The 25,455-nt window shown below is 29.8% G+C and overlaps 3 protein-coding genes across 17 annotated transcripts; all 3 read right to left on the bottom strand.

Moving 5' to 3' along the window:
• Positions 1–471: 471 nt before the first annotated feature.
• On the bottom strand, positions 472–5,409 carry LOC107932303 (nudix hydrolase 8). 11 transcript variants are annotated; one of them, XM_041090609.1, is made up of 9 exons: positions 5,070–5,409; positions 4,731–4,993; positions 4,168–4,233; positions 3,530–3,667; positions 3,343–3,420; positions 2,825–2,875; positions 2,287–2,321; positions 2,058–2,134; positions 472–947 (listed from the first exon to the last, which is right to left on the bottom strand). In XM_041090609.1, the coding sequence occupies exons 1-8, from the start codon at positions 5,191–5,193 to the stop codon at positions 2,074–2,076; spliced, it is 816 nt and encodes a 271-aa protein (XP_040946543.1). In that variant the 5' UTR covers positions 5,194–5,409; the 3' UTR covers positions 472–947; positions 2,058–2,073. The 11 variants fall into 11 exon arrangements, with proteins under 11 accessions (XP_040946543.1, XP_016719762.1, XP_040946540.1 ...); XM_016864273.2 differs by having other exon boundaries at positions 2,058–2,166; positions 5,070–5,408; XM_041090606.1 differs by lacking the exon at positions 472–947 and adding an exon at positions 984–1,311 and having other exon boundaries at positions 2,058–2,166.
• Positions 5,410–10,511: 5,102 nt separating this feature from the next.
• On the bottom strand, positions 10,512–11,676 carry LOC107932376 (ethylene-responsive transcription factor 5-like). The gene has a single exon (NM_001327348.2). It carries the CDS (start codon positions 11,592–11,594, stop codon positions 10,647–10,649), a length of 948 nt encoding a protein of 315 aa, NP_001314277.1. The 5' UTR covers positions 11,595–11,676; the 3' UTR covers positions 10,512–10,646.
• A 2,363-nt stretch (positions 11,677–14,039) lies between these two features.
• Positions 14,040–20,655, bottom strand: LOC107932375 (polycomb group protein EMF2B). 5 transcript variants are annotated; one of them, XM_016864343.2, is made up of 15 exons: positions 20,645–20,655; positions 19,612–19,740; positions 19,249–19,304; positions 18,403–18,467; positions 18,229–18,281; positions 17,843–17,896; positions 17,701–17,760; positions 17,324–17,370; positions 17,088–17,218; positions 16,626–16,887; positions 16,402–16,450; positions 16,213–16,296; positions 15,477–15,556; positions 14,844–14,933; positions 14,040–14,472 (listed from the first exon to the last, which is right to left on the bottom strand). In XM_016864343.2, the coding sequence occupies exons 2-15, from the start codon at positions 19,735–19,737 to the stop codon at positions 14,349–14,351; spliced, it is 1,281 nt and encodes a 426-aa protein (XP_016719832.1). In that variant the 5' UTR covers positions 19,738–19,740; positions 20,645–20,655; the 3' UTR covers positions 14,040–14,348. The 5 variants fall into 5 exon arrangements, with proteins under 5 accessions (XP_016719832.1, XP_016719831.1, XP_040946549.1 ...); XM_016864342.2 differs by lacking the exon at positions 20,645–20,655 and adding an exon at positions 20,474–20,616; XM_041090615.1 differs by lacking the exon at positions 20,645–20,655 and adding an exon at positions 20,482–20,595.
• Positions 20,656–25,455: the final 4,800 nt, after the last annotated feature.

Raw genomic sequence — 25,455 nt, forward strand, 5'->3', positions numbered from 1 at the left:
AAACTCAAGATATAATTGAATTATTCGAACTCGTTTGGTTAGGATTAATTATTCGAATCCCGTATTTGAACTTCATTCAAACTATCATGTAATTTTTATATTAATTAAACTTAACCTATTTTTTAAAGATGATGATTTAATAAAATTAAGAAAATAATTTGCCCATTAATCAAATGTGGAAAGGTTCTAAACATGAAAATTAAAAAAGTAATTTAATAATAAAAAAACCTCCGAACATATATTAAAAAATAATCTTAGTTAACCATGCTATCCACTTGAATCGAATATTAAAACATAATTTCACTATTATATTAATTTGTAATTTTATAACTTTTACAGGGACTAAACCTATATTTTTACCATTTTAGAATTCCTTTTAATCGTTTAACGATTTATAGACAGAGGAGCAGCCAATGGCAGGGGCCTTTTAACATAAAATTAACAATTCAATTTAAGATAACAAAAACAATTTTAAAATTTGACCCTTGCAAATTTATATAATTTTATTTCTATATCAACACAATATTTCCAATCTTGAAGAAAGAGAGAAAGAAGGTAAACTACACCCTAGGTCACTAAACTATTAGTAAATTTACGTTTTAATTACTCAATTCTAAAATGTTACAAAACGGTCATTGAATTATTCAAAAGTTTTCATTTAAGTCACTAGGCTATTAAAATCGTTGTTGTATGAACTTCTGTGTTCGCACCGCTTACACCAATCGAAAGCTCTCATTTCCCCCCTCTTTTACACTTTAGTCTTTTTTCATAAAACAACATTGAATGTCACGAATCTGTAAACCAAAGTACAAACAACTTTCTTCTTCGATCTCTGACATTGACCGTCAAATCGACTTGGATCTAAGGAATGTTCTTCTACTAGTAAAATGAGTAGTAACCCACTATACCGATCGCCGTCAAACATTGCTTGGAGCTCGCTAGCCTAACTTTAAAAAGGAAAAAGCCTTAACAATTCAGTGACATAGATAAAAACTTTCGAATAGTTCATTTACAATAAAAAGGTGCATTTACAATAAAAAGATATGAATAAAATAGAGGTTATACATGATTAGGAATATGCACAAAAGTTGATTTAGTTGTCTATACAATTATAATAGAGAGTGGATGTTTTGCCATCAAATCTAGATGCCAATTGATGTACGGATAAGCCACAATAACACCCTCCGAGGCGAGCTATGCAAATATCAATCACTTTCTTAAACATAGAATCTTGTTGGATAAATTCTCCACAAACTCAATTAGTGGCATCCACTGCATGCATTGGTATCCCAAATTAGTAATCACACATCCCTAATGAGTCAATTTTAAATTTCAAATTGATTTTATAGTGAAAAGTTAGTGGACTCAAAATTGAAAAGTACTTAAACATGAAATTATTAGATTTTAAAATGACCCACGTATGAAGTGACTTAATCTTGAATGATCTTACCCAAAAACCGGAGTAACATACTTAAATAACTTGAACTTGATTAGCCCAAAACTTGAATCATTGAAACTTGAAATGATTTTATCTCGAGTGCCAAACCAAAAACCCAAGTGGCAAGCCTAAATAACTTGAACTTGAGATGACCTGAATATGAAACTATCTAAACCTAAAATGATTCAAAACTGGAATAACCGCAGAACTCAAGTGGAAAAACCAAATGACTCGATCTCGAGTGCTAATCCCAAATGACCCGACCCAAAAACCTGAGTGGCAAACCTAAATACTTAAGATGGTCTAATCTTGAATTTCAGATCTAAATGACAGCCACAACTCATGTGATAAACTTGAATAATTCCAACTTGAAATGATCTAAATCCGAATTATCAAGAAATGACCTGAATAAGAAACCATCCAAACCCAAAATGATTCAAACTTTAAAAATTTGAAACTCTAAAAATTCTAAATTATCCAAAAACTTTAAAAACTTAAATTGACATTATCTAAATTGATTTGATCAAAAATTAACCTGAACCGATGAATTGGGAGATTTAATTACCTAAAGCATCTATATCCTATACATATTCAAATATGAACTACAGTATATACCTACCTTGGCTGCTTGAATTTCATGAACATCGACAATAATCCGAGTTGATAGAGGCTTCAACATGCAGATGAAGAACAAATCTGATTTTTCAAAGGCCACATTATGAACATGCCTGTGATAAGTTATAAACCAAACATCATCATACATACATACATACATACATACATACATACATACATACATACATACATACTATTACATGAATAAATTGATTGATTTGGTAATATGTTACCTGAATGCTACTACTTCCAGAAACTCAGTATCAATCTGCAAAGTGGAATTAAAGAATTTAGTACTTGAATTTAACATTTTTTAAATATAGTATCTGTGTTTTTTTTGTCCAGTGTAGTACTTATATTTGACAAAAAGTTGTACATTTTGACGTCTGAAGGCAGTAGTGTCAACTTTTTAATATTTAATTCAAATTTTATAGTTGATTTAATGAAAATTCATAACTAACTAATAATATTAACAATTAACTTTTATCAGAACAACTCTAAAACCCGAATTAAATTATATTCATTGGACTTTATTTGACAAGTTAAATGTAAAATTAAAAAAATTCGTAGCTAGCTAGCATTAAATGTATTCTACTAACAAAATCATGAAAATTTCAAAATTTATCAAATCAATCCTAAAATTTAAAATTAACATTACTACCTTTGAATATCAATATATATAACTTTTAAGTACCAAATTGAATAAAAATTTAATACAAATACCATATTAAAAAGTATATCAAACTTAATATCAAATTGGAAGATGCTTACCCCTGTTTCTTCCTTGACTTCTCTTACTGCTCCTGCATAAATCTCCTCTGACTGCCATACCAAACAAAAGTTACGAAATTTTTAAAAATCCGAAACTCAAAAAATCATTATTTCAAAAGTGAAATTATCGATGTTGTTTGAATTAGATTAAATTGATAGGTCGGATCAATTGGATTAAGAATTAGTTGAGGTATTGGTTTAGAAATGAATTTTGAACTAGTTAATTTGAGAATTGATACGGATCAGTTGAACTAAATTTTTATTTCTTTAATTTTTTTAATGGGACCACTTGAACCGATCGAATTGACGAACTAATAGCTTGACTAATTCAACCAGCATTACAATTATAATTATCAATAATTTCCCCTAATTTGTTATTTACAGTAAATTCCAATTCAACTTTATGATTTGATTTTTTTTTAAATCGCAAAAATTTTTAACTATTTGAACCAAAGAAATCATAATGTAACCTAATTTTACCCCTTCTTTGATCTAAAACTTTATAAAATTTCAAGTACCTCGTCTATGAAACCTGTCGGTATTTTCCAAAGGCCAACAAATGATGGAGCGCAGTGTTTCTCTTGAACAACAAGGACCCGCAATTCATCATTCCAAATGCTTTATTTTTAAAAAAAATTGCAAAAATTTTATACATAGCAACAAAATTGCGGTCCAGGAAATTATAAAATTTTAGCAAATTGGTACCTCATTTTTATCATTAACTACAAATCCACCAACCCCTACTTGATGTGAAGCATTAGCAGGTAGCATGCTAGGTCCTTCAGGCAGCCAATATGTCAACATTACATACCCTTTCTCTGCATGGTGATATTCAAATCCTTGCTGCAACATTGGGGGCTTGTCAAAAGACTGAATACAATGTGAAAATTCGGGGAGTATTTTTCAATTTTCCCAAAATATATCTACGACCAAACTATGGTTGTTGTTTTTTCCTTATATTGTACTGGCTTGAGATTTAATCTCTATACTTTAATTAAGTATAATCCAAATCACTAACAAGGAATTTTTTTTAGAACCTCAAATCCGAAATTCCTTAATATTTAAAAGGTGAAATTATCGTTATCAAAATAATTATTTCCCACCAATTTGTCTTATAAAAAAATTTCAGCTCAACTTCACATTTTTTCAAAAAGAAGAAGAAGAAAATTTTAAAAGATATCAGTGATTTGAACCAAAGCATAACAATAATAATAATAATATAAGGATCAAATTATGCAAAATTAAAATTTAAGGACTAAATCTTTAAGTTGAGTATAATACATGGATTAAAACTAGAATTTAACCCATATCTAAAGGTTTTAATATCTAGAAGAATAAGATACCTTGACTGCAACTGGTACAAGATCTGATTTTTCCACCGGCAACTTAAGCCAAATTCCCTTCTTTTCCTGCATATTGATGGCTTAACATCAGTTTCAAGTAGATCCTTCGTTCCGAAAAGTCGCATTAGATTCGGCTCGGGTTAATATAAATCTTATAAATTTTACATTCAGATCATTTTAAGTTCAAATAATTTGACTTCGTATCTCATTCTGAATTCAAGATTGGTTAGTGGGGTTGCTGAAATTTTATAGTCAAATCAAAATTTTGAATTATATAATAAACATGTTTATTTAAATAAGACAGGTTAGATCGAAAATTGATAGGGGTATTAGTTGGAGAAAAAGATTAGATAAATTAAATTACAAATCATTTTGAACCAGATTTTATGTTTTTGGGCCTAAACCAAACTAGCCCAAATCCAATCCAAATCTAAAAAATGGATGAAAATGTTATTTTTATTTACATGCATTCATAATTTTTATAAAAAAGATCTTTAATGATTAAATCGATTAAATTTGATTACGAAAACTATGATGATAAACTCAGACGGGGATTAAACTACCTTAGCCTTCCAATGAGAAACAGAAAAACGAAGCATGGAAGCAAAAACATTAGGATTAGCTGGTAATCTCTCGGAATCAACAATAACACCCCCATATTCATCATCAAAACCATCTAATATCCTCAAATCTCTCGTCAAATAACTTGGATTGATCTTTCCATTAACATGATACACCAAATCTGCAGCTCCAAGTTTTTGTTCATCAATGGAGCTCAAACCTTTCTTTCGCACACATGTATCATAAGAAGCCTTTGCAGATATGCCTGAAAAACAGAACATTCAGGAAACAAATCCGACAAGGAAGCAACAATTAGGGTTGTTTTTTTTTTCTTTAAATACCTTTGAAAGAAGTCAACTTTGGGATGGATTTAAGATCAAACAATGGCTTGAAACTTGAAAACTGGGTTGAATATATGGTTTCCATGGAGTTTGAACTCAAAAGGCTGCTGCAGCTACACTCCATTTATGACAGAAGAAAGCTCTGAAAGTTTTAGGACAATGAGGATGATGATAAGCCCCACTGAACTGCTTTAACGATATCAGCTGTTTAATAATCAATATAAAAATATCCGAACTTATAAGATTTAACGAAAGTCCACTTTGAAGCATGCATGAAGGAGTTTTAATGGAGACAAAAGCCATAAAAAGACATGCCAATTAGGTCTGCTATATGTTTATAATTAAAATGAAGGGAAAGAATTTAGATTTTTTTTATAAAGAGAGTGTGATATGTGTTGTTGAATTTGTGGTGTGAAATGGTTGTCGTTGATGGATATGACACGTAAAGACAGAAGAACTTTGAATAATATCTCCAATTTCTTTCATTTATTCACAGCTAAAATATGATGAAAACGAGGGAAATACCCTCAAATTTTTGGAAATATATGTTTTTGTTATCATGGGAATAAAAAAAGTAAAACAGGAAAAAGGAGACCCTAAAATTATGGTTTTCCTTTCTATCTTTTTAAAATCGTAAAATATTATTGAATTATTCGAAAGTTATTATTTGAGTTATGAACTATTAAAACTGTTGTTTTATAAATTTTTTTATTCACATCGTCTGCACCAAGCGAAAGCTATTTTTCCTCTACAATTTAGTCTTTTTTTTCATGAAACAACATTGCACGATATTAATTTACAAACCAAAATCCAAATAGCCTTTTTCTTCGATCTTCAACACTTGACTGTCAATCCACTTGGATCTAAGGTATGGTTTTCTACTCGTCGTTGGATATGGATCAACCGTATTGATCGTTGAATTGTTGCTTAGAGTTCACTAGCCGAACTGTTTTTTTAGAAAAAAGCTTAATATCCCATTGACTTTAATTAAATCTTTCGAATGGTTCAATGTCTTAGATGAAAACTTTCGAATGGTTCAGTGACCATTTTGTAACTTTTTAAGGTTGAGTAACTAAACATAAGCTTACTAATAGTTTAGTGACATTGGGTATAATTTACCCTATATATTTTTGGTCGAAATAAAGGCATCTACCACCGGTAGCAATGATTATTCCCCTTGTAGCAAGTGCTTTCCGAAAAAGTAAATGATTGATCATGAAATATACTTCATTCCCACGAGTGAAGATATAACCGCACCTCATGTTTGTGTAATATACTTGGAGATTTAGGCAATATTGTTTTTGTAATATACTTTTTAAAGCAAATTAAAGGAACGAAATTTTAGCTTTAAACTTTTCAAAAGATAAATTATAAAATTGCTTGAATGTATTTGCACACACCTGATTTAGTCTGGACTATTTTTAATTTAGCTTTTGCAATGTTTGGGCTTATATATATATATATTGACAATGAACAGTTAAATTTGGTTTTGGGCTAAATTGAACTTTTTGTTTATTCTTAAGGACTAAATTGAATTTTAAAGTTTGGATTTGAAGTTTTTGAAAATGTTGGATTAAACTGAGTTTTACTTCATTTCTATTTGAATCAATTTTTAAAATGGATTGGAGTAATTCCAGTGTAATCAAGAGTAAATCCAAAAAAAAAAAAATGGAGGAGCCGAATTTGAATTATAAATTTTTGAGAGAAAATCATTATATTTATGTAAAACTTTACAAAACTTCAAGGGATTAAATTATAAACTTTTCGTTTTTGAAAAGTTCTTAATTGAATTGTAAATTTTAAGAGGAGCCGGAATACAATTTTACCATTTAATTAATTTAAAAATTTGCAATTTCTAAAGCAGCTAAAGAGACAATTCATTTTAATTTTTGGAGGACCTCGTCCCTGCTTGCGCCACTGAGTGTGGGTGTTTAAAAAACACAAAATTAATCAATAATTAAATTTTAAAATAAACTTTATTTTTATTTTTAAATTGAATATTAATTAATTTAATTTTTATATTATTCAAAACCCGAAAAAACTCAAAATCAATGTGTTTTCGAGGTCAATTTCCGATCCAAAAGTCAATTTAAATTTTAAAATTCAAATCCAAACCCAGCAACTTAAGTCAAAATATCCAATTGTAGTATCCATATAATATGAAATTAAGAGACTCAAGCCCAATTTTAGTCCAAAGCTTAAATGTTGTTTAATTATTATTATTTTTTAAAATAGTTGTTTTAAGTTCAAATTTCGAAGTTCTGTCTTTTAGATTATTTTTTAAGTCCCTTCATAATTTTTAAAATTTATTAATTGGCCCCCCGGTTATTTTATTTATTATAACTATGATTTGGAATATGTATTTTTTTAGCTTGTTATATGTTTTTCTTTATTTATTATAATTATTCTTCGTGAAGTGGTAAGAGATTCTCACGTGAATTTATCGATAATGTGTTTAGTTCTCAAATAATTTTTTTTGAATTGTTTTATTTAGAGATTATCTATAGAAAGATTAAAATGTTATTTACCCATTACAATACGGGCATTTTAGTAATTTTATAATTGAGTTGGTGTTAAGTTAACTCGTGACATCAATTCAGTCAGTCATTTTATATATAGTATAGATATATAATATACAATTGATGGAAGTAATAAAATATGCATATTAATATAAAAATGTATAAAAACATCAAAATAAAGCGTTTGAGTGGTGAATGTAAAGGTTTTACTAATGCAATTAGCGCGAGTTCAAATTTCATCATATCCTTATTTTTTTTAAATAAAAATATTAAAGTATCCCCAAATAATATAATTTATTTTAAATGTCAATGGACATTTTAGTAATTTTCCTAACCGAGTTGGTGCGCAATAGATTCATGACACTAACTGAGTCAAAAACTTAAATAATAGTATAGATAATATTCTTTTTTTTTTGTATTTAGTAATCACTTTAAGTCTTAATTAAATTCAGCGTCATTGTTTGCTTTTTTTGATACAATATTTAGAACGAACCATAGTCCCTCCTAACTCATAAATAAGAGGATAATAAGCTTTAAGTGCACTTGAACCTACATCCTTCTATATTAACAATAATTCCCATACAAATCGAACTAAAACTCAATCGAATTTTTATCTATAAAACTTAAATCCTAAATTCTACTTTTTAAGAGTATACCAACAAAGAGTCAATATATAGATATAAATATATTGGTAGTCAAATATTAGTTGATATTAATTGCAAGTTTTGACGATTCAACCTCTTGGGTAGAAGTAGAGGTGATTGATGAAATGCATTAATTGTCAATGACGATGACTTTGGGTTCATCTGTATTTATATAATTAATTAATGACAAATTGACGACTATTTCAAAGAGTTTATTTATGTATAAAATTGTAATAGTTATAAGAATGATTAAAAAATGTTAGGAAAATATTTGTGAATCAGTCATGATCATATCCTGTTTCAAAGTCGATGCATGGTTGAAAATTATTAATGGATTAAATTAATTTTGGTTGAAGTAATTTGCGATTATTCTTATTATTGAATACTTGTTATAATAAATATCGATAATAACGGTAGAACAATCGTAAAGTAATAAAAAAATAAGGACATACAGATTTTACGTGGAAATCTTTTCGAGAAAAAATCATGGACAGAAGAGAAAAAATTCATTAATGTTGAAAAACGAATGATACAAGAGGAATTTCAACTACATCTATTTAAGGGTTGAAAAACAATGTCCTAATCAAAGTTAAATAGTAGAAGTATAGTTCTATACGGTCTCAACTTGTGCAGTATAATCCGTACCACAGAGATTTCGTACCCTCGGTTGCAACCCTAATCTAGTTTTGTGTTTAATGAGGATCTATGTGATGGACTTTGGCCTTGGGCCTCTCGCCCCCACAATTTTCCTTATTTTACCATTGTATTTAAATTTTTTTTAAGTAATAAGATTCGGATTACACAATCTCTAACCTTACCTATACCTAAAACATTACTTAACACACATCAAATTTACTCGAATGACTCTTTTATTAATATAAGTGCAAGTTTTGACAATTCAACCTCAAAATAGAGATGACTTTGATAAACATTGCAATGTGGATAATTGTATATTCATTTATTTATAAATATAATGACGAAATTGACAACCATTAAAAAACATATCGTGCTTTGAAGTCAACGTGTGGGTGAAATCAATTAATGGATTAAATTAATTTTGGATTGAAATAAAAGGATTTATGTCGGTGTAAAATTTAAGTAATTTTATATATTTTTATAAATTTTTATACGATTTATATTTTAATAATCTAATCATTATATTTTATGCTTCGTTTATAAAGATCATTCATATCAAGTTTGATGTAAAATAAAATTTTTTAGCTATTCATTTTATGTAAAAAAAGCTTTCAACCATTCAATATATATTAATATAGATAATATTTTAAATCGATACAATAAAAATATTGAATCGATTCAAAACTTTAAATGAATGAAAAGTACAATTATTTTAATAAATTCAACGATTTGATCGTTAAAATATTAATCATATAAAAAGTTATGTAAAGATGTAACTTTTAAGTTTTACACTAATGTAAGTAGATCCTTCCCCCACGTATAATTTTGAACTAACCAATATAACTTTTGTTATTCATTATATTATCAAATTTGTCATTTTAAATATTTATTATATTTTATATTTATCAAAATAATTTATTTAAAAAAATTACTTGATAAAAATCTATCATACTTATAAATAAATAAAAATTAAATATTTTTTTAACATTAATCCTTATCATATAAGATCTTTTTGATACAATGTCTAGAACTATTCATAACCCCTCTCTAACCCTTAAATAGGAGGATAATAAGCTTTAGCGTACTCGAACCCATGTCCTCCTCCACTGGCAACAATAAAGAAAAAAAATATTACTTTAGTTTTACATAGTATATTTTAATTATCTATAAGATAAATAATTTTATATTTCATATAAAATTTATAACTAGTATATTAATTATATATTATTTATAAATTAATACGACTAATTTATTAACGGTTAAAAATACAAATTAAATAGTGAAGAATTTAATTTGCAATATATTAAATTTTTTTTATAGATTTTACAAATGCTTAATAATTGTTAGAAATTTTTTAATAACACTATATTTCAATTAGTTTATATATGTTAATTAATTATTATTTAAATAATGTTATTTTGTATTAATTAAATAAAATAAAATAATATTTTATATTGAATATATTAAAATTTTTTAATTTTTTACTATCATTCGAATAAAAATAGTATTTTATATTAATTACAATAATTAAAATATGATGTTTAATTTTTATATTATTTATAGACTATTTGTTATGTATTGTAAAATAAAGGATTAACTTTTTCATAAATTTTAAAATAAATATTTTACATGAATATACTTAATTTTTTAAAGGTAAATTGAAAATGAATTATCCACTGAAAAAATAACACTATCTATATATACAACTTTTTTAGGAAAAAAAAACGAATTTAATAAAATATCCACGTCACTCAATTAAAAAACTGACAAAATAGTGGTCATATAACCACAACTTGGGGAAAGCTTAACGGCGAGAGTAACGGCACGTTAAAAAACCCTTTTTGGTCGTTATCCCAATCCAAAAAGGTCTTCCAATTTGACGGCGTTAAAGGTCCTTCGCCGTTCTCTCTCGTTTTTGTCACCTCATCGTCCTTTTCTCTCTTCACTGCCTTTACTTGCCTCTCTTCCCTTTCGCCGTCATCTCTGCTCCGCTTCCTCTCCAGGTCGTCGGCGCTTGTATCCGACGTCCCGGCTTCGAGAGGGAAATTAAGGATCGCTTTCGAGCCACGTAGCTTGAAAGCGGTTCGGTCGTAAGCCTTCGCGGCTTCGATGGCCGTTTCGAAGGTTCCTAACCACATCCTAGAACCTCGTCGGGTCGGATCTCGGATTTCGGCTGCGAACTTCCCCCACGGCCTTTGTCGGACTCCTCTATAATGCTTCTTGTCTTCGGAATTTGAGACTCTTGGCTCTGCCTGAGCTAAATCCGATTTACCGAACTGAATCTGCTCCATTTTATGCGGCAACGAGATTTTCAGCGACCGTTTCCGATTCTGAGAGCTCGAATTCGAAGAAACTTTATGTTTCGTCGTTGAAATTTGAGCGATCTGAGGTTTGACTTCAAATTCGAAAGCACCGGCGTTTAATGAGAGGGATTTAGGTGTCGTGAGATCGATAATTTGAGGTTTTGATTCAAATTGGAATCCAGGGAAATCGGTAGAGAATTGAAAGAAATCATCATCATCGTCAAGGCAATTAAAATTTGATACTGTCAGAGACGAATCGGAGCTCAAAAGAGACTCAGATCCAGGGGTCGAAACTCGAGGTTTCGACTCAGGCAACCATTGATTTCCACTTGAAACACTCCCTAATTCCACTGGAGAAAACTCACCGAGTAAATATTGCTTGATATATTGAAGCGCACTTATTACTTCACTGCTTGCTTCCATAATAAAAAAAAAATTGAAAATTTTTCAAAAAGAAGCTAAGGATTTGAATTTTGTGGATTGGAAATTTGAAATTGAAGAAGAGAAGATTTGGAAGTTCGTTGAGTAGAAGGGGAGAGTGGAAAGGGTATTTATAGGGTAAAAGGACGATTTGAACTTTTTGACTTTTCAAACATTTCAATGGAGCTTCGAGGATAGATGAAGGAAGCAACGTGCTTTTTTTAAATGTTAAATTTAAAAATTGGTCCCTTTATAATTCTTAAAATTTTTATTTAGTTTTTATACTTGCAGGACATAATTTATTCTCAAAATAATAAAATGATTAATTCGTAACACCAACTTAATTAAGTGCTTAATATATAATATAGATACTTAAATATTTATATGGTTTTTTTCCTTAAAAATGCTCCTATAATCGTGAGGCGTGATGTGGTGGTTGCTCACTTCATCTTTTAACTATATCTGAGGTTTGACCTTCGCCGTGGAAATGAAACATATTTCATGGCCAACAGTTTATCTTTTTGAAAAGCATTAACACCAAGAGGATTAGTCATTATTACAAACAATAAATACATTAGTTTCAATTAAAAAAAGGTGCTCCTTCCGTCTTATAATGTTGACATGGGCTTTTTTATATTGGAAGACTAATTTTTAAGAAAAAATTTATGTAAACTTTTGTAATTAACAATGTTAACTTTTTAGACTAATGAATTTCATATAATTTAATGCATAATATTATTTGATATTCGAGTTTAATTTTATTGTTCAATTTAGTATTCGAATTTTTTGTCACAACTTGGCACATAAGTTTTACTTCAATATTCAATTTGATATCTGAATTTTCTCAATTTCATGCTTAAGTTTTTTTGTCCCAATTCAAGTAACTAAATTTACCTTTAATGCTCAATTTAGTACCTTAATTTTTTCTCAATTAGGTACTCATGTTTTTTTTTTTACTAAAACACATGGAAAATATTCATTGAGCCACGTTATATTGTTTGTCTCGGTACAAAATTAATCAACAAAGTTAGAAAAGTCAAATATCAAATTAAACAAAAAAAAATTACTTAAGTGTTAAATTAACCATTAAAATCAAATATCAAATGATATATTAACTATGTTGCAGTTCTTGATTGGTTCCCAAAAAGCTTGTGCTTGGTATAAAAACATTAGACAATAATAAAATATGATATATTTTAATGATCAAGTTGAAGGGCTAAGCAGAAGTAGAAGACGAATGTTCTTAGCTGATGATTTGGTCATATCATATGTTAACGGTAAAAGTGGACTATGACCATAGAAGCTGAAGTTATTGTTTAATAGGTCTGGCTCACTCTATTAAAGATGATTTAATTATTATTTTAATATATTTGGAATGATATGTAGACTTTTTCTTATGAAAAAAAAAACATTTGAATTTAGATAATAAAAATAAAACATTTTTATAAATTTACTAATTAGTAATAGGCTCAAATTTATTGATATAATTAAAATAACATTTTTATCGTATCAGTTAAAAAAAATACTATTTTTATCTAATTTTTAATGGTTAAACGGTTCAACTATTAAAATTTTACTCATACAAAAATATACAAAAGTAAGTGTATACACTAAATCTCTCTTGTATGTTTACAGTCAACTTTTTTTTATAACAAACATATTTTATAATAATATTTTACTATAATAATAAGTTTGTTGTAAAACTCATTCTTGTACTTCATATAATAGTATGCCCAATGGCTTTTACTGTATGGCCAATGAACAAAGGATTAGGTGAGGATTTTACTGTATGGCCAATGAACAAAGGATTAGGTGAGGATAAAGTTTTCAGAACCGGATCAGTAGTCAACTCGGTCAAGCCACTCGTTCGTCTAATCCGTCCAGTTCAATTAAATAAATCACTAAAAAGTTTTAAAAATAAAGTTATTTTCTTAAAAAATTTGATTCAACTGGTTTTTGCCTGGTTCAACCAGTCCACACCAGTTCCCAAGTTAACTGGTGTAATGGCTTTATTCGGATCAATATCCTAGCCAATTCTCGATCCGACCGACCAATCCGGTCCGGTTCAAACTTCATTGGTGAGAATAGTCAATTTGCATAGTTTGAATTACTGATTCCAAGTCTGAAGTCTCTCCAGGTCTTCCATCCCTAAAGTCTCAACTCTCAATCACTCTTAATTATTTCAAATGGGCCTATTTTCATACCTAACAAAAAGCAAGTGGATTAACCATTTCTTATCTTAAATGGTGAATACACTAATGATTCAATGCATTGATTCATAAAATCTCGAAGAATTTATCTAAGTCATAGAATAGTAAGTGGAAGATGCACAATTCGTGAACAGAACCAGAAGTAATAGTGTGTGAACGTATTTAACAGATAACTCGACTCGTGAACAGTTCTAGTTACAGAGTAGTTAGGCTAATAGAAGAATGGATAAGCCATGAAGAAGGGAAAAACATATATATATTTGTGTATACATAGCAGTATAATCAGTTCAGAACAAGAACAATGAGGCTGAAATCAGTTTACTTCATTATATATTAGAAAAGTGAACCTAGTGCCAGTTTTGAATATATTAAGATATTGCTGTTACAATAATGAGGAGGCATTCAGTTACCTGGAGAAAGAATTATTTAAGAACCAATTTCCAGCCAAATTTGATGAATATTGTGATCGAATCATGGAAAGAATGGGCTTCTATCTGGAGGATAAACCAATGTGCTTAGCCTCCATTTTGAGGCTTTTTATCATATTTCAGCTTTTCATAGCATCCGATCCCTCATTTTGGCATCTTTGAAGTATCATGCTACAGTTGTTCATTGCGCCGGCATCAAGAAGACCATGATTCCAAAGTTTTATCATGAATAACCTCCAACACCTGAACCGAAAATTACATAACATCTCAAATACAGATATAAAAGATAACAACAATGTGCAAATACCTTTAATAAGTGAATACATTTCAAACACAGTTTTACAACACTTTACTAGCATCACTTGCGGTATTAAATGGTCCATAATGTATACCCCATAAATGAGTTAATCTTTTGTCTATAAGTTAATTGAAACACTTCAATAGCTATGGTTTGGGTGCGCATTGGCTGTTTACGGTTGGTTTTTATCACCTCTATCTGCCTATAAATGGTCAGCTCAAATTCCAACTCAATGTAGTGTGACTTTTGTTATTGTTAGCAAAATACGACTTCAGCATTAAAAAACAAACAAGTAAACATTCTTTAAGTACATTACCAAAAGAGAGCAGGTGACTTGACCAAATCCGGCCCATGGAGTTTAGAGAAAGCCTCACATGCCCAGGAAACGTGACCATCAGCCAGAACCCTGTCAAATGAATCAAGAGACCATTTTAATCACAAAGCAAGACCACAAGGAACAAGTTCTATGTGGTAAGGGTGAGCAAAATTCAGTTCAACTAACTTAACCGATTGCCTTCTGTCAAGTCGGTTCAGCCAAATCAATCATGATGATCAATTTGGTTTTGAAGACAGTTATCAGTTATGAATTTTCATAACCAAATCGGCTGACTTAACCAACTCTTAATATATATACATATATATATTTCTGTTCATGCTTATGTTCCCATCCTTGAAAGGAAACAAGAGAAAGAAAAAGATTAGTTTAACCAACCGATGTTAAGTCAGATCAATAGATCGGTCCAGCTAAAGTATGGGTTGGTCAGTTAAGCAGGGTTTCTTAACCTAACTGACTGGTTCCTCTCTCCTACTATGTGGTACCAGCTCAAGTACTTAGAATTTCTTGACATGCAACAATTAGAATGGCGAAGGGAAAAGAAAAGTAGATAATAATTATGAATTCAATTGACAAGAAAAGGAAAGAAAGCTTCAAGTGTTAAGTATAGACTACCTTTGCTTTCTAACAAAGGAGTTCCAAAGATGCATAAGTTGCTTCTCGTCTTTGCTAACATCCACAAAATCGTCGAGCATCTGTTACATAATTGTTTTTATGTTATCCTCTCACTTATAAAGAGAAGAATAATCAGAGGTTAAAGATGGAACTAGTGCTAGGACCCTAAACAAAGTAATGCTCGTAAAATACAAGCAAAAATTGAGCAATGTATTACTAGTTGAGACGAATGAAGAGAACTGATCATCTCACCCCAACAGATCACTGTTATTTAATTACTTTCCCAAGGCAACTGAAGATTTATAAACCCAAAATAGTAAATTCTTGTTCACCAGTTATTTTGGCCCCAATCAGGTTGAATGATTTAAATACATTTTTTGTTTTTGTTTTAATGACATAATTTTGCTCTCAAAATGCTAAAACAAGATCTATTTTATAGGAGCAAAATCAGGAAAATAAACTGTTTGAATTTTTATTTATTTTTGGGTTACATATTACAAGTTAAAAAGTGGGGGAGGGATAACAACAGTAAGGTTTGAACCTTTGTTTTTAAGGTGCTAACAAGGAGCCATAACCACTGCTTTCTTCAGCTATTGGCAACTGGTTGAAGTTCTAACACGTTATAAAATACTACAATTCATAAGTGAGTTCCACAAAATTTAAAGCCTAGACCAGCAAGCAAATGATTGTAATAAAAAATAAAGGAAATATTCAGATGCAAAATTGTAAACCATACCCTGCGATCTTCAAGGTCAGCGATGTCATCATCAACTTCATCTTCACTGTCTCTATCAGACATTACTTGGTCCATCTCCATTGGCTTAAATTAAACAATAAGACTTGTCAGTGCATACAGAGAAATAAGATTATTGACACAACATGGATATTCGTGATAAGATAATAGCAGATAGCTAAAACTGATCACCTGAACTCGGTGTGAGTGAAAGAATTGGCGTCTCAGCAGGAGCAAGCGGCTGTAAGAGAACATTTTGAATCGTTAAACATTTAAAAAGTTAGCATGCCTAAACTTCAGTGAATTGGGGAGGTAAAAACTTCTATTAACAAAAATGAAAGGAATATATAAAAGAAAAACACTCAACAAAAATAAAAGGAATTGACTGAGGAAAGAAGTTGCCCTGGAGAACATACTTCCTAGGTTCAGATCGATCTACCGCTATTTTCCTTGTTTTTGCAGGAGGTGCAGCAATATCAGTTCCGGATACTGTTTTAATACAATCAGGGTCCAAAGGAGAATGAGCCATTGCAATTGAAACTCCTGGACCATCGCAACTATTTGCAACTCGTGCAAGACACTCAGTTGCACTAGCATAATCAGAGCCATAGTTCTCCAGACCATTATATCCATTCTGCAAATCTTTCTCCAGAGGAATTGACTTGGAAGCCCTCTCACCTTCACAGAGTTGAATAATTACGTCAATGAAAGGTTGTTATTGAGTCATTTTTCTGGTGTTATTTACCTATAAGTTACAAAATTAAGCTGGTGACTTCAAGATGTAAAGCATTCACAGTTCACACACTATAAGTATAAGACTATGCACTAAACATAGAGATATATAAAAATGTAAGGACAAGTGGTACTAGAAAAATTACCATCATTCTCCAGAGAACCATTCTGCCTGTTTTCACTAACAATTTTGGGTGAGTCCATCTCCAAAAATTGTACACTGACATTCTTCACACCCTGCAGAGGGCTTGTAGACCTACGTCTTCGAGATTTTGAGCTGCACATGCAATTCCTTTAACCACTGAACTGCCAGTTTTATTTCCAACAAGAAGGTTTCATAGCAATTGAAAGAAGCAAGATGTACCCAAAAGTTATACCCTACCAGAAGCAGAAAGTTTCTACTCGTGGATCTACTCCATTTGCCAAAGTCTGTAACAAGAATTTTTGGCAGGATATTAAAGTTTGAGAAGTCAAATCACGCTTTCTGCCTAGTCACGATCTTTTTTTTTTTTTTAATAACACAATAGATTTTCCAAAACATAGAAAAGACGCAAAATTTGACAATGATATTTTATTTCCATTTTCAACCATGGTTAATTTTGAAAAACATTCCAACCCAAGTCAACAGCCATCACTAGCACTTCTTCCCCAATGTCTAAAGCTAAAATATCTACTATCTTTGACGGCAGCAGGATTGCTACTTATTGAAATCTAAGCTTCCATGTGAATCTTGATGGTACATAGAAGGAAAACTGTTACCTCAGATACTAATGAATCAATTTTCACTGAGACATTAACTGCTTGATACTCCTCTGTCACCTACAATATAAACATCTTTTCAATAGTCTTTCTGGAAAATCTCAATTGAGTGGCAAGTGACTTGACCATTTCAGCTACCAACCCAGAAGTCAAAGTTGAATAAGTCATGCGATGAGCACAAATGATATCGCAGACCCTGTGAACAAACATCAAGGTAGGCTGAGCGTCAAAAAAGCTTTTTGGTGCATAAAATAGAATAGTTATCTATGAATAATAAAAATCAGAACAATTCCTGAATCCAACAAATAGCAATATTTAGAAAAAAGAAAAGAAAAAAAATATTCGTACGAAATGAAAGTCATCCTATTACATGTAAATGAGTTTATCTTATCACATAGAAGGAAATTTAATAAACACTCCATCCTCTTGTTTTCTTTAGATAAAGAGAAAATTGATATAATATGACTTAACCATCAAAATTATGAATGAAGCACTCAAGATAAGTGAAGACAACAGATGAGTATCCACCTTAAAACTTGCACATTGCATCAAGCAAAATGGACACGAGAAATCTTCAGTTACTGCAAATTTAAATGATTAAAAAGAACATGGCAATTAGAACTCAGAAAATCAACTTTAGCTATTAAAGTTTAAGTAAATATGATGTAAAATGCAGAATTCAGTACGGATAAAGAGATTAACCTTCAGTCTTTTGTAGCATATTGCCATAATCCTTATAGTTGAAAATTACAATTCCAGCCCTCAACCTACACAAACAGATCGGAGGTAAGTTAACAGCATAATAAGTGATAAAGAGACCTCATAATTGTTATGCATAAATTTGCTTTCCTTTTTCCAGGAAAGATGTTTTTAGCTGTAGACATGAAGTAGAAAATCAATGGAGCAATACACCAGCAAGCAATCACTATCAACTTTTTAGTAATTTGATGATATCTTTATTTCTGCTACTAATGCTCTATTTGCTTTTGGAAAATAATTAAAAAAATCTGTTTTTCACAGTATTGTTTCAAAAAATTCCAGGGCGTGGAGAGTTCTAGGATTTTGGAACTGTCTCAGGGCATCTGTCTTACACACAATTCTTCTAGTACTAAATCTTCCCAACTGCCTGCATCAAATTCTTCATCATGCTACAACTTGGACCCAAATCTCATCGAGAAACTTACCTAAACAACAAAGATTCACTTTCCCCTTCTAACAAATTTAATTGTGAATGAGACACTTTAATTCAAACATCGAATAATCATCAAGGAATATTGCTACTTTTCAGAAGCAGGAAATAGAAGAGAAACGTATATTTCCCATTAACTAACTGTACTTGTCAGCCTTAATCACATAATCCTTACTCAAGGACATTATTATGATTATTTCAAATATATAAACTTAAAAGTTTTAAACTAGGAGAAAATTTGAAACAGATGGTTACTGGCAAAAGTAATACGCTAATATCATACTTCAGGGAAATAAGACTGATAAAATTCAAAGAGTTACTTCAGAGACCAAAGCACATATTAAAAGGGAAGTTCATACCTCCTTTTACGCCTCGCCTGTATTTTGTATTTCAGACATCTTCGAAGATATGAAGGCTGAAGCAGAAAGTGATATTTGATTATAAAGTAGACTGATCCGAAGAATGTTGCCCCATCAGGCCAAAAACAGTAGATAACCATGCTCAATTCATCAAATTAAGGTTGTGCATTTACATGACTTAAACGAGAAAGATTAACTATAGAATCTATTTGACCTAAAATAAAGAACGCATTAACAAGAATTCCCAAATAGTGCAAATAGTAGGCTCTCTTGGACACAAAAAACACATATGTAAAAAGATTTCCTAGGGTAAAACAGATCAAATATGGAGATGCATGTTCAGTAAGAAAAGCATAACATTACATTGTGTAAAGCACGGCAACGAAGAATATTGTATAATTCAACAGGCTTGCAATATACTAAGAGATTCTCTACAGTTGTATCTGTCTCCTCTGCAGACAAATGCAAGCATGAATTTTGGCGGCACATGACCTGCAATCCAAATAATCACATCCTCATCCTCACATCAGCAATCTATATCAAGGTAATAAGAAAAAAGAAAACACGCATTGACACTATGATTTTTACCCTACACAATAGAGAGCAGTCATACATATCGAATCAATCTTTCGAAAAATCCATGCAGATTAACAATCAAACAGCCAAATAAGCCAAAACAATTTGGATTAAATTTAATTATAACAAATGAAAATAATGAAGATGAATATAGAGTTGACCAAGTCAAACTTGACATGGATGTTAATACAATGGTTGGTTTACCCCAATGCAGATGTCAACATTTCTTTAGCATGAAAATCTATATCAGCTCCTGGTAGTATAATAAACTCGCAATTAGCAACAAGTTAAACAACAAAACAATGTTTCCATTTCGAATTTTTACACAAAAGATGAATCCGAGCTCAAACAATAATTCATAAACCAAATGCTACAATTTTACCTAGAAAATCTCCCGTTTTGCTGTTCTCTTGCATACCTAAAGTTAAACGAAAGACGAAACGAAGACATCTAAACACCTAATAAATTCTACGACAAGGAAAACATCACGATTCAATTATACGCTAATATCAGAAACCCTAATTCATCAACAAATATATATAAGAATTTATTCCTAAATTAAAACTGATAAAAATTAATTAAAAAACAATAAATAATACGTGTAACTGTAATCCAATTTCATGAAACAAGAAAAAAGAAATTAGCCTACCTCCATACCTAGAGAACATCGAAATTTAAGTCAAAAATTGAACGTAAAAAATGGTCAAAATTTGTTAGACAGGTTAAAATAGTTGATGAAGAGGACAAATTAAAATATAAATTCTATATTTTTGTGACTATATAAAACGACATAAAAGCTTTTTTTTGTATTTTTTTATACCAGAGATGAAAATTGAATGTATCGACGGATCTGGAAAGTCGCCGGAAAATTTGGAATTGGCGGTTTCTGAATAGTAGGCGAAGTGGAAGGAAAGGGAAGGAGAATTTTTATTTTATTTTATTTTTTATATAAAGAGAAAAAAGGGAATCCAAAAGGAAAATAAAATAAATATAAATAAAAGAAAGTTTGTTAGGTTGCTTTTAACGGGAAAATTTTACGAAGCACAATGATTGTGATTTGTTTGGATATTGGGATTTAGGGAAAATGGAGAGAGATGGGAATGGGAAAGGTTATTGGGTTATGGATTGGATTGGATTTGGTTTGGCCCAAATATTGCTATGGATCTTCTTTGATCTTCTAATGGTTCAAATCCATTTATAATTTTTTTTAATGAACGATGTATCTTTAATGTTCGTTTTATGGTACATGAAGATTAATTTTTTCGGAATTTGATGATGCTCCTCTCAATAATGTCTAAAGTTCAAACCTAAGTTTTCTTTTAACAGTGCAGTGTGTCTTACCATTACACTCAATACTTGTTGGTAAGTTTCCTTTCTCACAGTGTAGTGTGTCCTACCATTACACTTATAAATATTTAATAGAGTTGTTAATTGAGTCTTAGTTTAATTGGCATGAGCATTGTTACTAATGCAAAGGGGCATGGGTGCGAGTAACAATCTAGATGATTAAATGATTAAAGCTTAAAACAATCTAGACTTCAAATAAGCTGAATAAAAAACCCAAACTTAGTACTCGAAATAATCTAAATCCGAAATGACCCAAAAATTTTAAAATCCAACCCAATTGAGTGTTCTATAACACCCTTGTTATATGAAATTACAATTTTTGTTTATGATTAATATAAAGGTAATAATGCTTCATTTAGAAGGAATATTATTTTTTCAGCACCTCTTAGCTCATGAGTTAGCAGTAAACTAATTTTGTTTGGCAATTTCTAGCCACTTGCTTGATTTCTTTTAAGCGAAGGGAAGAAATTTTTCTAATTTAAAGTTTAAATTTGTATTAAGATAAACATCAAAACTATATATGAACTTATCTAATTCAGTCTCGAAATTAAAAAAAAATTCCAAATACGACCAAAATACTAAAAATCCAATTTTTAACCTTTTGTCTGAAATTATTTAAATATATATTTAAAAATTTTCACTCGATCCGATTCCAAAATTTTGGAGGCATTACACTTTGTTATTATATTAACATGGATGGACCATCGATTTTATTATATCTTTTAGACATGGAATAAAAGCAAAGAGAAAGTACATTTTTTTTCCAAGTTGAGGAATAAATTTAGGTAAAGTTTTGAAATTATTATTATCCTCCATTTTAGTTGACCAAAACATTTATATTTTAACTTGGAATAGGTAAAGTTGCTACTTTTTCTCATTGACATTCTCACATTCAATATTCAAAAAATAAAACTTAAAATATTTGTTGGCACCAAAGATTAGAATTCAATTACCAAAAAGAATTCAGGGTTGAAATTCTCTTATTATCTCAATTTGTAATATGTACCCAAAAAATTGAAAAAAAGAGTACAATATAAGAAATGAGAGATGGAAGGGTTACAGGGTTTGATTATTTAAAATTTATAAAATTTTAAATTAGTATATTTTACCTTCTTTAAATGATAAAATTTTGATTTAGTCCGCTAAAATTTATGAAGATATAACCTATTAAAATGATGAAATTACATTTTAACTCTCATAAAAATATACAACTTAATTCTGCTTTAAAAGTTTTCTAACTTTATCCCTGACAAATTTTAAACTCGTTACATCTAAACCGTATCTAATAAAACATCTAAACAAAATCTAAGAAAATAAATGATTTTATCAAATGAAGGAAAAAGCCTCCATCTTTTCTTAATTCACATTTATGGAAAATAATGTGATTAGTTATAACTTTAGTGATTAGAAAAAAAATGGAACTTTTTTTCTCTTTATATTAAGCTATAACTAAATCTAATAAAAATTAAATAGTGATAACTTCAAGCTTGAATTCGATTCAAAACTTAAGAAATATTAACATCGTTCGAAACTATAATGCATTTTTCGAACCTTGAACTTTGTAAGGCTCAATGAAGCCCTTAAACCAATCCAAAGGTTAATTAATGACCCTAAAACTTTAAAACTACATACATATGATTTAGGGATGACAATTTATGTTGCGAATTTAGATATTTGTAAAAATTTAGTCTATTTTATAAGGATTTGGATATTGCAGATTTAGATAATATTCGGATTCAGATTTTAAAATCACTATCCAAATAGATATCTTGAATATTCAGTGTTTGAATTTGAATTGCTTATTTGAATAGTAGACTTGTTACAAAATGCTTCTAATTTAAATTTTATATATATAAAGAATTTTAGTAGATTTTGAATTCGAATTTTTACGAATTTGGATATCTAAAAGATAATTGAAATTTTTATTCTTTGCTGATTCAAATATTCAACATAATTTGCGAGATTTGGATAATAATATTTAGATAATTTACAGATAAAAAACATATTTAAATTTTTAAATAAATTTACTGATTCAAATTCATATTCAGATAATTCAAAAAATACAGATATTCAAATCAATATCATTCCTTACATGATTTGAGGTTGTATGAATACCAAATGTATTCCCCAAAATTAATCAACTCATTAAGCTAAAATTTTCAAAGCCTATCTCTCGCATTCAAAAGTCTATTACTTCATTTTGATACTCCCTCTCACTTTCACACATAAAGCTAAAAGGAAAAGAAAAAAGAGAGAGCTATTGGGTATTTTATATACAATTTAATGCAAAAATGCCTATTGAAAGTCATACCAAAATGGATAAATTGGTTTTACTCTAAGGCAATTAAAACATTGACCAACTTTTTCTAATACCTACTAAAGCAGCCATTTTTTTTATTTGTAGAAATGCTGCTTGCTACCTTCTTCACATGTGGGGCATTTTGTGCATACAATATTACTCTTTCTTTACTATATCTTAATCCAAAATTCAGTCATTTCCCATTTTTTAAGTTGAATTTTGTTTTGTTTAATTTTCTAAAATCATATTTCTACTAAGCGGCGCACACAAAGTTGGTATGAGGTTGATAACAGTTTATACTGTAGTGTTGAGAGTCATATTTTAATATATTTCAAAGATTTTTAAAAAATTTTAGAATGTTTGAATAGGGATCATCTAACTCGAGTTTTTTAGAATTCAAAATATTTTATTTGATTGAACTTCGATATACAAATATCTCATTGAGGAAAAATTATCAGTTAAATCATGTTTCACCTCCAACACGTACATTTGGACGTAATTAAGAGGTTACTTGTTTGCTAAACAGTATAGAAGTGGGTGGCATGGCATTTGGTGTTCCTCTAAATGCTGCACATATAAGTGGTAAGTATTTGGTTTATGGATAGGGTGACCATATGTCGCGTGGCGATTCCTTTAGGCGAGACAACCCTTCGTGGTTATGAATACGTTAACCGTGATGAGACCTACTTGGGCAAAGTGATTCCTTAGTCATGGTTGGTCGAGCTCCTCCATGCGCTCATCTTTAAGCAATGTGATTTGCTCTTGTAGTTTGTGGACGTTTACTTCGTGCAATGTAAGATTATTTCTGCTAATAGGATTATCAAAATGTAATATTTTTTAACATATTAACGGGTATGTGGAATGCAAGATTATTTAAAAGTACATTTTATAATATACCACATTGTCATTTGAATTTTTTTATATAATTTATAATTTTTGTATTTTTAGATTATATATGCATTTAATTTTTTGGAGTGTTGCATCATTACATTTTAATGAAACCCATAGCTTCTCCCTCAATCCATAAATAGGAATATAATGCGCTTCAGCGCAGTCGAACCCATATCCTTCTGCATTAACAACAATACTCATGTCAATCGAGCTAAGATTCAATCGACAAATAATTAAATATACATATATTCAACAATCTTTTAATCTAATGACGAAAACACTATACTGTAAATATGAGAGTTTGAATTCGATTTTAAATAACGTTATTTCCATCCCAATTATTAAAAAAAAAAAAACGCAAACATGTGTTCCATACTCGTGTAATAAGGACTTCAGTGGAATAAAAAGAAATGGATAACTTTTTCTATTATTATTAAAAGAATAATTAAATAAAAGGCAAATTAGGGAGCTTAGCACGAGGAGCATGCTTCAATTATTTTATTTAAATGAAAGAAAAAAAAATGGAATGTACAAACAACGAAAGTTCTAATGCATGTAATAATGATAAATATTAATATGTATCATGCACATGTTTTGTATGTGAATTAGGAGACATGAAATTGTGACTTGATGCCTTCAAATTAATTAAAGTTTATTAGACATATATGCTACTAAATTTGTTTTTTAAGCAGGTATAATTATATTACAATTTCGACTAAAGTGAATAATTTTAAGTATTAAACGGTGTAGTTAATTCAATATGAATGAAACTTAATTTAGTTAATTAACTATAACGAGAATACATATGGAGTAAAACCCACATATTCAGCAATAATAAGATAACATGAAAGTTATTGGGACTATCAAGGAATCTTTATCGAAGCAGTCAAATTCAATAATAATCAGATACATAACTCAGTTTTTGTAAAATGGGGAGAATTGGTCGATTGAACATGTCCCTAAAGAAGAAAATTTTGAAGCTGGTCGTATATATATCCAAGTTAGCTATTGACATAGAAGAAGACTTATATAGCTCTTCCTTTTGACTCTTTCTAGATTACTGTAAAGTGTTTTAATCTATTCAAAAAAAAAAA

This window comes from Gossypium hirsutum, chromosome D03, assembly GCF_007990345.1.
Source record: "Gossypium hirsutum isolate 1008001.06 chromosome D03, Gossypium_hirsutum_v2.1, whole genome shotgun sequence".
NCBI classification, from domain to species: Eukaryota; Viridiplantae; Streptophyta; class Magnoliopsida; order Malvales; family Malvaceae; genus Gossypium; species Gossypium hirsutum.

What these genes read in the sequence shown, in the direction of transcription:
- LOC107932303 (XM_041090606.1), bottom strand. Translation starts at nt 5,193, where the DNA reads ATGGAGTGTAGCTGCAGCAGCCTTTTGAGTTCAAACTCCATGGAAACC. An exon ending in AAAGTTGACTTCTTTCAAAG is followed by an intron (nt 4,994 to 5,069) that starts GTATTTAAAGAA and finishes TCTGTTTTTCAG; the next exon opens with GCATATCTGCAAAGGCTTCT. An exon ending in CTGGAAGTAGTAGCATTCAG is followed by an intron (nt 2,167 to 2,286) that starts GTAACATATTAC and finishes AACTTATCACAG; the next exon opens with GCATGTTCATAATGTGGCCT.
- LOC107932376 (NM_001327348.2), bottom strand. Translation starts at nt 11,594, where the DNA reads ATGGAAGCAAGCAGTGAAGTAATAAGTGCGCTTCAATATATCAAGCAA.
- LOC107932375 (XM_016864342.2), bottom strand. An exon ending in TATGCTACAAAAGACTGAAG is followed by an intron (nt 18,282 to 18,402) that starts GTTAATCTCTTT and finishes TTAAATTTGCAG; the next exon opens with TAACTGAAGATTTCTCGTGT. An exon ending in TTGATTCATTAGTATCTGAG is followed by an intron (nt 17,371 to 17,700) that starts GTAACAGTTTTC and finishes TTCTTGTTACAG; the next exon opens with ACTTTGGCAAATGGAGTAGA.